The 16,150-nt window shown below is 38.8% G+C and overlaps 1 protein-coding gene across 5 annotated transcripts in view; it reads left to right on the plus strand.

Annotated features, from left to right (window-relative positions):
- Window positions 1-16,150, plus strand: part of ATP8A2 (ATPase phospholipid transporting 8A2) — a 318,786-nt gene that overhangs the window by 92,016 nt on the left and 210,620 nt on the right. For all 5 annotated transcript variants that reach the window (XM_032678118.1, XM_032678117.1, XM_032678121.1 and 2 more), the window contains one exon: window positions 503-567. In XM_032678118.1, coding sequence (XP_032534009.1) covers window positions 503-567 — 65 coding nt within the window. The remainder of the gene's footprint in view (window positions 1-502; window positions 568-16,150) is intronic.

A 16,150-nucleotide genomic window follows, 5' to 3' on the forward strand; every position in this document is an offset into this window, starting at 1 on the left:
AACCTTCCACACTGAACTCTCCAGAGTAAAAAATGCTTATGTAAGCCCAAGTGTGGGCTAAGGGGACTGGGTAGCACCAACTAATCCATGTGTGCACTTCTGGTCATCTGGCACAGTTGCAACTGTGCATTCAGATCTGTTCCTGTAGTGCGTGGAAGGCAATTCTGCCTCCAACGTAGATGAAAAAATAAAATAACTTTTGCTGTAGGGCTGTAGGCTGTATTTGATTCATCTAGTTCACATGGTGCTTTCTTTAATTAAAACGTCTCAAGTGATGTATTTGAAAGTGCAGATAAAACTGAGCCTGTGTTGCTAGTAAAATTGTCATTTTGGTGTGTGTCCTGTACACCAGTGTTTCCAGCAGTCTGTCTGAGAGGAGTAACTGTTCAAAAAGTAAATTGTCATCTGATCTATAGATGCTTATGTCAAGGTTGAGCTCAACCTTAGATAGTCTTCCAAAAAGTAAATCCTTGTGTGTTGTTTTTTTTTCTCTCTCTTGCAGGGTACTCTTGCAGACTCATTTCACAGAGTATGTCTCTCATCCTGGTCAATGAAGAATCACTAGATGTAAGTAAGCAAATTCTGGTATAAGTCTTAACAGAAGGAGGTGTTATTAACAAGATGGAAAGTTGTTGAGCTTTCTCACTGAATTTCTCTTGCTTGCCCTTAGGGTAGCAAGATAAACAATTCATGCACAGGTGTGTTGTGCAAAATGTACTCCGGAGGTCTTCAGTCACAAACTGTAGAAATCAAACTGAAGTCTCAGAACAAGGAACTTATGAGGTTCATGGGTTTACTTCTGGTGCAAACTGGAAAAACATGTAGCATGCCAGCAGGAATATAATTAGGCTTTAAGGTATGGATATAGGAGTAACAAGTTTGAAGAAAGAAAAAACAAAAAATAAGCTAAATAAGTAATTTCAATGTAATAAGCTATCTTCAGTATTGTATGGAACAGCTGTAACCAAACTGAGACTTGAGCAAACTACATTGTGAGCTTACCTATATACAGTAGCTTTTAAAACTTTAAATCAAAAATTGCTGATAAATGATAGCCATGCTCCTCATCTATATGTAAAAATTAACTAGAAAAATCATACACTTGTACATGAATCTTCCCAGAAGATCTTTTCCTGTTCTGTATGTTTCAATGTCAATATCAGTATTCGATATCACTTTGATTTCTATGAGAGGTATTTGTAGAACAGATGAAAGGATCTATAATAGGCAGCATCTGACAGTTGCTTTTAGAGTTGGCAGTTCATTGTACTTGACTGGATGGGAGATGCAAAGCCTGTATCTGAGTGTCAAATGAGTTACTGGATACCTACAAATCTGGTGGAAGTGGGTAATACTATTGTGGCAAAGTTACGACCTGATAAATGTTATTTTCCAGTTGCCTTGATATGATTCCAATAATTTAATGTGTAGAAATGTTTGGTTACAGAATCTGGCTGTAAAGAGTATTGGAAGTTTGTCAGTAAACATAAATAAAGAAAGCTTTCGGAACATGAACTTGACCCTTGGCAAGTTTGATGACACCAAGCTGTGTGGTACAATCGCTACACTGAAGAGAGGGGGTGCCATCCTGAGGGACCTGCACAGGCTTGAGAGGTGGGCCTGTGTGAACTCGGTGAAGTTCAGTAAGACTCTGAGTGCAAGGTCTTGCACCTGGGTTGATGCAGTCCCAAGCACAAGTACAGGCTGGGAGGAGAATGGGTTGAGAGCAGCCCTGAGGAGAAAGACTTGGGGGTGTTTAGACAAAAAGCTAAGTATCACCCAGCAATATGTGGCTGCAGCCCAGAAAACCAGCTGCATCCGGCGTTGCATGAAAAGAATCACAGCTAGCAGGTTAAGGGAGGTGATTCTTCCCCTCTACTCTGCTCTCATGAGACCCCACTTGGAGTGCTACGTTCAGCCCTGTGGGCTCCCAACATGTGATCCTGTTGGGGTGAGTCCAGAGGAGGGCTACTAAGTTGGGGTCTGGAGTGCCTCTCCTACGAAGACAGGCTAGGGTTTGGGCTGTTCAGCCTTGAGAAGGGAAGGCTCTGGGGAGACCTTATAGCACCTTCCGGTATCTAAAGGGGACCTGCAAGAAGGCTGGAGAGAGGGACCTCTTACAAGGGTATTGAGTGATAGGACAAGGAGGAATGGCCTTATGCTGAAAAAGGGTAGGTTTAGATTAGGTATTAGGAAGAAATTCTTTTACTAGGGTGGTGTGACACTGGAAGAGGTTGCCCAGAAAAGCTGTGGATGCCCCATCCCTGGAGGTGTTCGAGACCAGGCTGGATGGGGGTTGAGCAATCTGGTGTTGTGGAAAGTGTCCCTGCCTGTGGCAGGGTGATTGGAACTAGATGATGATCTTTAAGGTCTCTTACAACTCTAATCCTTCTATGATTCTATGAAAAAAAAGAAAAATTGAGAACCATGGCATGTCAGATGAGGAGAAAAAAAACCCCTTATTGGTATATAGTCGATGGTCTCTTAAGTGAAGAAAATGGATGATTACATGATACACCATGAAGACATATGTAATATTGCAGGTGACTGCTGCTTTAGCTCAGATAGCATATGTTTCTCAAAAACATGAGCACAAACTTGTGGAGCTTCTAAACTGGTTCATCAGAAATGCTTTGTATTAAATCAGTATTGTTTTCAAACTAAAGTAAATATGTTATTCACCGAAGTACTCTTGTTGCCCTTCTGAATGTAGAATTGAATTTTTTGTAAGTCTGAATAGGAGACTTGTGATTTGTTGATAATTACTGCTAGTTCTTTTAATTCTAAGATGTCTCTAGCTACTTACTGCCAATTTTTCAGTGTGGGATCTCCATAGTAATATTTATTTTGTGTTACACCTGTAACAGAAATTTTGTCTCCTGTTCAACCGAGCTTAAAATCTATCACTAGAAGATTCTCACACTGGAATTCTGTAGCATTATATTTAATATATTCCACCTCTGAAATCCATTAATACTAAAAATGAGTTTTTACAAGATCCAGGTTGAGCTTAGAGCCTTTAAATATTGATACACTTACCCCTTTGTGCAGTCCCTGTGTGACTTTTCCCCCCCACTTCTGCTCCTTGGCATGCAGTAGCAGGTGAGATGTGATCGAACAACTGTCTTGCCTTGGTTTTGAGAGCTAAATTTTTTCGAAGTCATACGCTTCAGGAGAAAAATCAATCATTTCTGTTCTCTTCAGAGAACTCCTGGGAATAGAAAAGACTAATCCCTAGCTTGATTCAGCCGAATTCTAGAAACTTAGCATAATAATCTGCAAATGTCTATCCCTTATAGACTTAACCGGATGCATACATATACTCACTTGTTTTTTTCTTTTCCTAATAAAGGTTTTTGAAATGAGAATATTTTGTGCACCAGATTTACTTTGAATGTAATTCTTGGACTCAGTTTCTGCTTAATTAAATTGGAACACCATAAAGTCTTACTGTGCAGCTCTTAACCTGGAAAAATTTCTTTCATTGGCATCTCTTAGAATTTGAGTTGTGAGAGAAGTGAGAGGGGTAGCCGAAGAAGGGAAATCGGATTATTCAGAGAGACCCTGTCTACTGGATATTACAGCCAAGGAATGCTGGGTGTGTTCCTCCCCATCAGTCCTGTAGAAAGAAGAGCTGGGAGCTGTATCAATTGCTTATCACATGGAGTTGTATTTAATAGTAGTGGAAGGGCAACACTGGAGGGACACAGTTCTGAACCTGTAGGTAGTATTTTGCTATGAAGTAATTTTGTTGATGTATATGGAGCTGCACAGTGAGTGTGTTCTGCAGAACCCATGTGCCTGGACTGACAGTCATCATCTGGCGTTATACACAGATGTGTAACCCACAGCAAATTGATACTCCGGTGTAAGAACCCTCAATGCTGGTGTCTGTTAATCAGATATGACTAAAGGTGTAAGCAGAAGTTGGCTTCTGTTGCTTTTGGGATCCTGGTTCTTTTGCAGGAGAGAGGAAGGACGTCTGTGCCTTATCAGTGATGTCATGCCTATTACTCCCAAAAAATGGGGGTAAAGTTATTGTCAGCTTTTCAGACTAAAACCAGAGTTACCTAGTACTCCAGATGCTCCAAAGCATTGGTATCATGTGTACTTCAGTCATACTAAAAGATAATAAGGGATGCAGATACGGCTGCGAAGACGATAACAAGCTCTGTACTACTAATACCTTGTAGATGCTTTGAAGGTTACATCTTGTGTGTTGCACTAGGGAGGAAACTGGGATTTTTGTCTCTCCTGCTATCATCTGCCCACATGCTTTGACCAAGGAAAAGTGCAGGCAAGCTCAGTTTTAGCCAAGCATCAGCTCTCCTTCAGAGAGGCATCTACCGTGGTCCTCTAGTGACTTGTGGCTAGTAAGTTACTTCAGTAGTAACTTACAGTCAGCCTGGAATAGTAATCAGCTCTTCTGTGGACATTGGGGATTTGCCAAGGAAGCTAATTAGGAAAAGAATACATTTCTCTATTGTACCAAGCTTTTCTTATTGGTCAAATTTCTATTTTTCTTAATCTGGAAATAGCTATCAAACCAGTAAGTGGTTACATAAGGAACAGCGTCTAGTAGTCAGATAAGTCTTCAAAAATGTTAGGTAGAAGGGGTTTAGTGTTTTTCTTGTTTGTTTTTGAGGAACAAATAGGATCTTTCATAACTCCAGGTACTTGCTAATCTGCATAGAAAGTTAGTTGTATGGATGTGGAAAATATACAGCTCTTAGTGTGAAAAGCTGCTTTGATTTGAGTGTGCTGCGTAGAATTAGAAATGAAAGAATATAGGTGTTACCCGGACCTGTAGGTTTAAATACACACAGGGCTGTGTAACTTAAGTGTTAGATTACCATTTTTTCAGGAAGTAATACTAATAGGTTTGAGCTGTGAGTGGTGAATGAGTTGGGCTGGTATTTTTGTTTCATCCTGCTTTTGCTTTTCAGAATTCATTAATGGCTGTTCTCCCTTATCTGTGGCTGTTTTTTCTCTTGGTGTTTTCTGGCACTGTGATAGTTGATGTGGATGAAGTGGAGGTACTTGGACCTGAAGGAATGCAAGGACCTTTAGGAGTCCTAAGAGAAGGTTACTAAATAACTCTTCTTTCCATAGCTGAAATTTTGAGAGTGGGGGATGCTTTTAAAAAAGCAAACACAGTATTTTCAAAGTTACTTTTACTTTCATATCTTGTTTTATGAGTGGTGGTTTTTGACAAAAGCCAGAAAAGGTCTTGCAGATTTAAGCTGCAGGTATTTAGGGGGTTAATGCCTTGTCCATGCTTTAGGACAGAATAGATCATATTACATAGAAATGGAGAGGCAGGGTGTGTGTTCCCTGTATTCCATCTAAAATTTGCTGTCTTGTTTATAAGAGTTCTCATCCGTTAGAAGAAAATTACTTGGAACAAACTCTATTTCTCTTAAAACTGCTAATGATCTTCACATGTGTGAAGGCTTGTATCAGCAGATGATCCTGAGTATTATCTAGATCTATTTTCTGTTGTGTAGGTAACAATATAATAATGGCTTCAGCTGGATGGTGAAGGAAGTATCTGTGTGCTTTGAAGATGGGATTCTTTGCAGCATACTGATAATGCTTATTTCTGTTAAGCACAAGAGAGGACGGAAACATAAGGATGCATAATGAAGTGTTAAATGGATTTTGTTAAATGAGAAGCTACCAGAAAATGCAGTTTTTGCTGATATTAAATCATGATGGTGTGTTTTGAGGGGAATAAGGCTAAGCTGGTGTCATGTGTAGGTAGATGAGTTTTGGATAATGATCCTCTTGATTGACATGGCTAATACTGCACATCTGTAAAAAGAATTCAGATTTATCTTTTGTGATGAAGGGTAAGAACTAAATAGTCCTCCTCTCAAGACACTTTTGTATCTGATCTTCTGCTTTTATTGAAGGGGAGTCTCTTGCTTGTGAAAGTTTGTGTGCAGGTTTTAAGAATAAGCAGTGTTCCTTTCTTGGTGCAGAGCCAGCCTAAAGCAATAGGATTTATTTATCTGCAGTGTGAACTTAACGAAGGTAGTGGAGAACTAACTGTTTCAGGGTAACAGTTAGGGTATGTATCATATATTCTGAATCATATATTCAGAATATAGAAATATGAATATCTGTGGTCTTACTTTTTTGGTTCCCATAATACTGACTTACTACTACTTTGTTAAATCCTTTTGTGAAGATTATTTGCTTTTTCATGATAATTAGAGGATCATTCTTGCAGCTGAAGCTTGATTACTCCAAGCCTGCCTATCAGTCACATAAAGGAATACATCTCCTTCACATGGAAATGAAGAAAAAAAGATGTTTTACATCTGGTTGAAGCTAGAAGAAGTCCCATAGAATTTCTCTGTGTTGATCAGTCTGTCAGAAACTACAATTAAACAGTTCTCTAGCTGCATGACTTCAATACCTGACTAAGTATGTGTTCCTTCTGCTTTTTAACCTTCTACATAGAGTAGAACTGATCAGAGGAATCTTTTAGTGACTTGTAGGGTTCTTGCCTACCTTTGCCACAGTGTTATATGCTTTTCTTTTTTTAACTGAAAAATGTGTTAAGGTGCATTTTCACACTTCAGTATCTCGAGTAATTTAACTGAGGTAGTGATGCTGGAGGATCAGTGTTTCTCTTTCATATTTACTAAGTGTTTTAATCAGCTTATCTTCTACAAATCTAAGTAATGAGTGTGATCTCCTTGCCAAGATAAAAGTGATTTGGATATCTTGAATTTTCAACTAATTCCTAAATCCTAAATTATCATAACCTGTGTTCTAAGCAGGTCTAAAATCACAGTTCTGAAGTGTCAGAATGTAATATTCTTTTGGAGACCTTTAGGAATGGGTACTCATCAGAGCTGAGGTGATTCATATGTCCTCCTGAAGCTTCCATCATGCTGGGTTGTGGTCGTATGTATGTACGTATGCTTGTCATGCACTCTGGTTTTCAAGCTAGCCAGGCAAGGTAAGAGTGTCCTGGCATTCCTGATGGACACCAGGTTTATGGTCATGTTAATAAGACTTATAGATTAATTACCTCATGAGTTTAGAATTGGTGTAATCTCTTCAGTTCATTCAGCTTGAGTCTTGTGCTCCTCTTGGGTAGACCTCTTTGCTTCTATCCAGAAATAGGCTAGTTTAGGAAAACAATCAAATTCCTCAGTGAACTTAGCCATTCACTTACACAGCTGTGTTCTACCTCCTGTCTCACTATGGTGAAAGAGACATAAGTGATCCAGTATGGCAATTCACATAACAAAGCCCTCAAAAATTTTAGGTGAAAACCTGGTTATCTAGTCCATCATTTTGCTAATATGCTTGTTTGTTAAATGCATGTGCCTTTGGATCCTTTTGTGTTTGTTTCTGGTCAGGTCAAGAGCATTGTTCAATGCAAGATGATTTTACTTTTTCTTACTTGTTATGTGGAACACTAAGTATAACTAACTTCATCCTAGAAAGGTAATCTGGATGTTCAGTTCTACCTGCATGTCCCTCTTGTTTGAAGTATGGCCATAGGCATTAACATCCTTCAGATTAATCTTGGGAGCACATCTTTTCTCTGAGACAAGAACTGTTCAGCTGTGGAATATTCTGATTTGGGGCCTCTGCTAGCATATGAAACAGTGACTGGAGAGTAGAAATTAATGTTCATACAAGCTTTCCAGATTTAAGCACTTGCTTCCTCTTCAGGCTAATATGTGCAGCCTGCATTCAACTCCGATCTGCTGTGACACTCTGGAAAAGAGCAAGTGACCCCTGAGACAGCTGTATATTCAAGTGTTTTTCAGCCTGGGATCATATTGATAATAGGTTGACAATATCCAAACTGCACTAGAAGACTGAGAAATGACAGTGAGTACTTAGTGGAAAGCTGGATGTAAAATCTTTGTCCATTTTCTGTGTCCAGCAAAACTGACACGTCACAATGAAGCTTTCCTCTGATTTGAAAGATTGAGGAATTTGGTGTCCGTTATTAATTCAAGTTCTTGTAGCTAAAGTGTAGTATTCACTGAAATACAGCTATTTGTAGAAAGATGTGGTATCAAATTCTGTAGTACAACTAGGGACCATTTACATGGCTAATGGTGACCAAGGTCATCTGGCTTCAAGAACTCTATGCCCTTGGGGGGGGGTGAAGGTCAGCAGAGCATGTATGTTTGGATACAGAGTTTAGTAGTCTATAGAACTTTGGAGAAATGTGGATTAATAAAACCAATTAATAGTGAAGGAGCTTTGTAAGATCTAGGTTGGTATGGTAATAATTTGTCTTGATTATAGAATTAAAATTTCAGAACTTATCTGTAGATAACATAAGGAAAGGGGGGATGGGTTCACAACTTAACTAGCTGATTTTTTTGAAAACTTGTACTTTCTTTTCAAGTTATTAAAACTTAATTGGTCTGTCTATAGTAGGTTTAATATTATCAAGTTCTCAAGGGATTTATAGTTCTATCCAGGGCTTGACAGACAAACTCTACAGTTCAGTAGACAGAGTTAATAGGTTTAGTAAATATTAATAAAATAAATCTATTGTATAACTAAATCTTTAGGGAAATTACTCTGGCGGTTTAATTTTAAAAAGGAAACACGATCTTGATGATTTTCAGGAGTTTTCTTATTAAAATTATTTTTAGTAATTGAAGTGGGTATCATATTTATTAGATAAACTTCAATAAAAACTTCAGATGTATAGGGTAAACTGATAGGGAACTAGCTGGTGTGTTTTTAAAACTCAGGGAAAAAGAAGTCTTTGAAAGTTAGTGTTCACTTCAGGGAATGGTGTTTATTTGACTAGAAAAGAAAAGGCTGCCTGGGGCTTTCTTACAGAGCATCTTTATATTCTTGGCTTTAAAAAAAAAAGTAAAAGTGCTGGAAGCCATCAGGATAAAAGCAAATCAGGTGTTGTGGCCAGCTTCTCTGTTGAGCAGGTAGCAGTATCTCTGCTGGGCAACAGTTATAGTGTGTCAATAAGATTTGTTTTCAGTTCTTCCTAGAATTAGACTAAAGCAGTGAGACATGAACAGGGCAGCAGCAGAGCTGTTCTTGCTTCCTGAACTACCTGTGGATGTCCAGGACATGTCAGTGTTCACCAGCTGTATATGGGAATAGAATATTCGTTTAAGCTGTAAGGAATATTGATCAGCAGTGTTAAGACTTTGCCAGATTTGAATGCAGAGATGAGTCTGAACTTATGTGAAATGCTGTTGTAAAGCCCTACTTTATAATATAGAGCAGTTCAAGTTAAACAGAACTAGCATCTAGGTATGGGCTGCCCTGTGACCTCTAGACACCTTATGCCATGCAGTCATTCCTAGCAGTGGCAATTGCCAACAAATACATGTCAGTTTAAATGTATTTTTCTTTTAAATCTGCAAGGAATAAGCAAGTCTCTTTTAGAGGAAGGAAGGGAATAGAATGAGTTATTTGTGGGAGTCTGGCAGAGTATAGAGTAGCTAAAAAAAGTTGCACTTTCCTCTGTGGTTCGTTACTCAACATTAGCAGTTTTATTGGAACTTTTATTATAGGTGGACAGAGTATTTTGGAGAAGTCAAGTAAGGACAGTGGAGAAATTGAATGTGATGGTTTTGGAGGGAGAAAAGGCAACAGATTGTTGTTTAGTTTGTTTGGTGCTTGGGGTTTTTTTGGGGTTTTTGTTTGTATGAAGGAAGTATGTGAAACTTCTGAAGAAATGGAAATTCTTTAGCTACTTGAGGTTACTAATAAAGTATACCTTGTGACAAATAATTTGATTCATGGTTGTGCAGCACCCAGGAGCCACACAGCCCTTCAGTTAAGGAAATCTGCAAATCAGAGGGATAGTTCTGGCAAAAAGTGTTAGAAAGTATGTTTGCCAAGAATACTAGGAGCTGAAGGTGCCGTGCTCAAGGAAACAAAAAGTTGCTGCTGTAGCTCTTGTACAGAACCATAGTAGAGTTACTAACCTCCCAAGAGCAACATAGGGCTTCAATGTAACTTTTTGTGGTGGTCACTTACAGGAAATTCTCAAACTAAATATTATTCAAAATAATGGTAGTCATGTAGGACTAAGCACGGATCTAGGACATCTCTTAATTTTATAAGTGACGAAGCACTCCTACTCAGGCTGACTTAATCTCTGCACTGGGAATTAGTTACCTTGACTGTTTACTGACCTAACTGCCTTGCATTGCCTACTCACTGAACATAAAATCTTGGAGTACCTCTGTTTGTCACAGATGCATCTTCCAAAAAAGTGCCTGATTCCTTACTTGGGTTTTAATTGGCTGTTAATTTACATGCTGTTATTGTTGCTCTCATTGATATTCTAAGATAATTTTTTAAAAAATGGATAGAAGCTTGTTACATAGATACTTAACAGAAGCCTGATGCTAGTATGAACTATAGTAAACTGCATATTTTAAGGACTAAATAGACTAAATAACATGGACTAAAATAGGAAAAATTTTTTTTTAATGTTCTAATAAGACGTTGAACAAGACATAGAATACATTGTGCTGTGAAAATGGCCAGTATGATTTTAAGACTGTGTCTGCTGCCTAATAAATGCAGTTTCAGTAATCTTGAGTTTGGGTTCTCGTGTACAGTTGGCTGGTTACAATTTTCTTTTCCATTAAGCATTTTTGGAACACATCATTATTTATGAGCAAAGGTTAACTAGGGCCTGAAGGAAACTTGAAGCAGCAAAGTACAGATGTATTTGTAGCAAGACCACTGACCAAGCTCAGGATAATTACTGCTGCATGTTATTTAAAGGTAGACTCTTTGTTGTTCAATTCTGCTAGTATCTTCCGAAAGGTGGTGTTCTGCCTTAACTAATTTCAATGTCCAAATTGGTTACAGCTAAATACCTAGTTCCCACATGGTATGATTGCAATTTAGGTAGTCAGAAAGGCAGCCTGTGTGATGTCAGAATCAATATTTTGCTCTTAAAGTCGTGAATATTGTTGCCTTAACTGTGTGTTTCTTTGCAAAGGAATTAGAGCTCTGAAAATCATTATGGTGCTGTCTTTTGAAACAGTACATTAATGTAGACTTTTTTTAGTGTGTGAACACGATCACCTTGTCAGCTAATGAAATAAGCTTTAGGAGGAATGCAGTATTTGGAGACTTGAGAAGTTGGGATAAATGGGGGCTCAGCATCTCTGAGTTTCAGAGGTCTTGCATACGGTCTAAAAAACTGCTGGGATAAACTTCATTATTTTTGGTATTTCTGATTCTTGTGATAATTCATTGCTTCAGGTAAAGCATTTGGTGACTTGGAGAAGGCTTTTGTGGATTTTGTATTAGATCTAAAATACTAAATTGCTGAAACCAATTTTTACATGATATTAAGGTTATATAATATTAAGACTATTTCAGTGAGTTATTATTTGTTTGAGAGCTCTCCCGCAGATTCTTATCAATATCAGAACTTCAAGATTATTAAAGTAGTTGTATGAAGTTCCTTGAAAGCTAACCTTAGTCGAGCATCAGGACAGCTCTTACAAAATGGTCCTTGGATAAGTAATTCAGTCACTGAAACAAGCAAATGTATCTCATTTTCTTTCCTCTCAAACATACTACCTGGGATTGTTGTCTCCTGTGTAGCTTTGAAAGTACAAAGACACTAAATTGTCGAGTGAACACATGTAGTCTTTCAAATGGGCCGTTTGTCTGGAATTTCAGTGCTGGCTGAACTATGGATGAGCAAGAAACTGCCTTAAACATTAAAGGCTGTGATGACAAGGGCAGATGGCGTTTTAGTGTAATTTTATGTAATATTAAATAGGACTTGTTTAGTGAAGGCCATTTTTCTATTCCTGTGCAGCTTGGAGGTGCTCAGAATGCTGAAGACTTTACTATATTTTTTTCAAATAATCTTAGTTATCAAAATTACTAGGACTGCTGCCTAGGGAACAGTTGAGTGGAGTCATTTCCTTCCTTTGATCTTCAAGGAGGCCGGTGGCAAAGTTGCCCTCATTCCTGCTTGTATCCTTTTCCACCACTACATAAGGACGTGTCAAGGCCAGACCATGACCATGCAGTGCCTCTCTGAAGCTACAGTCAGGAGATGTGTGCTTGTTCATGCACATCACCCTTTCCTAAGGATATAGCCTATGCTGACAAGGTAATGCTATTTAAGAGAGTCAAGTAGCATAAAATAGTTTCAGGCTACTGACTGATATTCAGAAAAATCTTGGTGCCCTGTACTATCATCTCTTGTAAACCCTTAGCTTTTCATGTTTTATCATGTTTTCATGTTATGTTATATTCATGTTCTTAAAACCCTCTGTATAGGCTTCAGGGTCTTCAGGAGCCCCCAGCCATTCAGTTTTATCATTAAACCCACTCTCTTCTGAGCAGTTGAAGCTGTGGTATAGTAGGAGACCCTTTTTATAAAATAAATTAAATTAATTTGACTTGGAATTGAAGTAAAAATCATTATAAAAAGTGACAATTGTATTGCATCTTGTGGACTACCTGTGGTGAGCTGGTCCATACACTCAGGTAGCCCTTCTGAGACTTCAGGAGGTGAGTGGAGGTTGTACCTTGCTGCTGGTTGTTGTGTACCTTATGGCAATGGATGGGCTGGAGGAGCTGCCTGCCTTGTGCCCTGTTGAAAGGGTGGAACTAAAGACAGGAGGGCGGGTTTGGATTTGTGCCACATCTAGTTTGCTCACACATGTGCTGCCAGTTGAAGTAATATGAATTGCTTCAACAAAGCTTGCTTATATTTTCTTTTTCAGACCTCTTTATTTTTCATAGAATTGTAGAATGGTCTGAGTTGGAAGCGGTCTTAAAGATGATCTAGTTTCAACTCCTTCTGCAGTGGGCAGGGGTACCATTCCCTATATCAGGTTGCTCAGGGCCCCATCCAACCTGGCCTTGAATATGTCTGGGGATGCAGCTTCCACAACAACTTTGGGCAGCAGTTTTCATCCTTTCGTCACTCTAATCTGCTAAGCTTGGATTGCAAGACAGAAAACTTGCATTTCTTTTGGTGTTTTGAAGGTAAATAACATCAAGCATTAATTGACTTTGGTAGAACTCTACTAGAAAATCTGTTTATAGACCTTTTCTGACAAAGTTGTTAAAGCTGGACAATCTTATGGTATTTATCTGATGTTATTGTTGTGTAGTACTAATTTGGTAATCAAACTGCAACGGAAGAGTTTGCATCCTGACTAATTTTATTTGAGCAAAACTAGTAAGTAGATTCAACAGGCTGGCTTGCATACAACTGTTTGGGTAATTCTGCCATGCTTTTCTCATTTCATGATCTAATGCTTTGCAGATAGTTCAGTTATGGGTCTTGTATCAGCTGGACAAGTATATAGCTATCTGGATTTCTGCAATCTTGATATTATGACACTGACTTCTTTAGTTTTCTTATTTATGTGCTGTGCCAGTGCTAGTGTTTTGGATAGCTCTCCTATCACTTTCCTTCAATTACTGAATGAGAGTTATTTGATCTATAGGTCTAGAACTGTTCAGATAGTAAAGATCTCTGCTGACCTAGCAGCAGTGTTTCCTGGTATCTTGCTTGTTTTACCCAGTAGCATCTCTCTCCTTCCCTGTGTGTACCTGTATAGTTTCTCACTGTAATTTATGGATTTAAAAAACTGTAGTCCAAGGTAAACGGTTTTAGATCTGCTACTGTCCTCTTGCTTGGATGAAAAGCTATAGAGCTCTCACTTTTAGTTTTGAAACATGAGGGAAAATTCAGTTTCCCTACATCTTTGCTGTTCCAGTGTTCCTGTCTCCACTTCTTCCTCTGACAGTCTGTGTTTCCCACGTGTGGGAGTGTCCAGGCCCTTGTCCTTTAGGGCATGCTTGGTGTTTTCCTTGTTCAAGGTGTTCCACATCCTTTATCTGCCCTTGTGGGGCAATTTGGGTGCTGTTTTGTCTTAAACAGAAGCATGGTCAGGCTTAAGTACCTTATTTGTAGTTGCTTACTGAGGGGGCTGGCTCAAGCAGGAGAAGGCTGCCTTGCTGTCTGCTTGCTGGGCTCTTGTTTTGTTAGAAGTCCTGAGAGGGCACAGATGGGACTGAGGCCAGGAATGAAGTGTCTAAGATAGCCTGCTTACTCCTGAGCAGCTGCCAAAGGGCAGGAAGCCTGACCTAATTCTTTAAGAAGTCAAAGTGATCCCAGTTGGATGGAATCAATGAGTGTGCATGTTCCCCATTTCTGGGAGGCTGTTGAGGAAGAGATAAGATCATGGGAGTACAGCTTATATCAGATCCTTCTGGCAACACCTTTGTGTGTTGCTTTATTTGCCTGGTGAACCATGGGTAAAAAGGAAAAATATGCAGTCCAAGGAGCATAAGTACTTCTGATGCTTGTCATGCTGTAAAGGTAGAAGTAAAATCTCAAAGGGTATTTCAAGAACTGTAAGTTCTCTCATATTTCTGTTCAATACCTGTATTGTGTCTAAATCAAAACCAGAGCTTTAAGCAAACAATTTGGGTTAAAAGCAATCTGCTTCTTAAAAGTCAGTTTTATTACAGAGCTTGCCTGCGCTAATCACTCACTCTGGAACTTGCTCTGCTTCGCCTGGAGAACCAGATTTGATAGTACACAAGCACTTGAAAGGAAGACTAACATGACAAGTTGGCTCGTTGCATGTCTGAGTCTGTCTTGAGTAGCTTAGAGTTTATAGTTTGCTGTTTGGCTTAATTCTCAAAGCAGTTTACTTTTACTTAAGTGCGGGAATAACTTTGGCTATGAACTCTGACAGTGGTATGGCCTCTGTTACTTACACTAGCATGCAACTGAACTATTAACTGCACAGATGCTAATAGTGGTTGGGGTTTTTTCAAGGGGGGATTTTGGAGAGGAAATTGAGAGTGGAAGACTAAAAATAATTGAAGCTATAGCTTTCCCTAGCCCTATTTAAATTTTATTAGTCTTTTGAGAGGAAAATTCTGTTCTTCCAACTTTATTGTGATGTCTTACAAATTGACATTACCTTAGGTGAAAAGGTAAAACCAAAACCTTTTCTTTTCCAGACTGCCTATGTAATATGACTTGAAAATATGAAATTTTTTTCTTAGCGTGTTTCTGAAACATGCTTATGTCTGTACCGACAAAGTAAGTGCAACATTAGAAGAGCATGTTGTACAAATTGTTGTACAAATCAATCTACTCAATATTGTGTTTCCTGTGCATGATATTGTTTTGGAGAAAAGATGAGTTTTGTCATCTAGTCTCTAATTTTGACTAGTGTTCAGTCTTTTGTACGTTAATATCAACATGGATTCCTTAGTTGCTAGCAATGATAAAACTCCTTTAGTGTAGCCTTGGCTGTGTTGTTGGCTGTTATTTCTCTAAGGAAAGTTTGTTCTGATTTCATTGAATCAGGTTAACTATATTTTATATATATCAATCATAATATATGTATGCACTGCTTCATGTATATAAAAAACCCCATACACAGATAGGGATATAAACATATGAAAAAGCATCTGTAGCACAGATCTAGTTCTTTAAAGCACCCTATCACTCTATTAGGGGTGACCCAATTGTGGCCTCCCTGAGAGGAGCCTACAAGAAAGATGGAGAGGGACCTCCTACAAGAGCATGCAGTGACAGGACAAGGGGGAATGGCTTCAAACTGCAAGAGTAGGTTTACATTAGATATTAAGAAAAAATTCTTTACTGTGAGGGTGGTGAGGCACTGCAACAGTTTGTCCAGAGAAGTTGCAGATGCCCCATCCCTGGAAGTGTTCAAGGCCAGACTGGATGGAGTTCTGAGCCACCTGGTCTATGGCGGGGGGTTGGAACTAGAGGATCTTTAAAGTCTCTTCCAACCCAAACCATTCTGTGATGCTATATGAGGAGAAATAACTCCCCTCCTGGTTTTGTTTTTTTTTTTTTTACTTTGAGGGGAGTGTATTACATGCTGACTTGTATATCCACACACCAGAGTAATTTTCTTGGCTGAATAGTCCTTAGCTGTTTGTGGGCATCTGAGTGTATTAACAAAACACAGAAGCATGTGGTTCGGACACTGTAACAGAGAATCCTACATCATCATGATCTAAAGCAGAAGGTTGTACTGTTTTCTTGATCTGAAAGGTTGATTTTTATCTTTGAGAAATTACTTTGCAGAAATGTAACTTCCTTGGGGGTCTAAACAAAAGCTTGCTTCTGCTGTGGAAA

The sequence above is a fragment of the Chiroxiphia lanceolata genome, chromosome 2 (genome assembly GCF_009829145.1).
Source record: "Chiroxiphia lanceolata isolate bChiLan1 chromosome 2, bChiLan1.pri, whole genome shotgun sequence".
Lineage (NCBI taxonomy): Eukaryota > Metazoa > Chordata > Aves > Passeriformes > Pipridae > Chiroxiphia > Chiroxiphia lanceolata.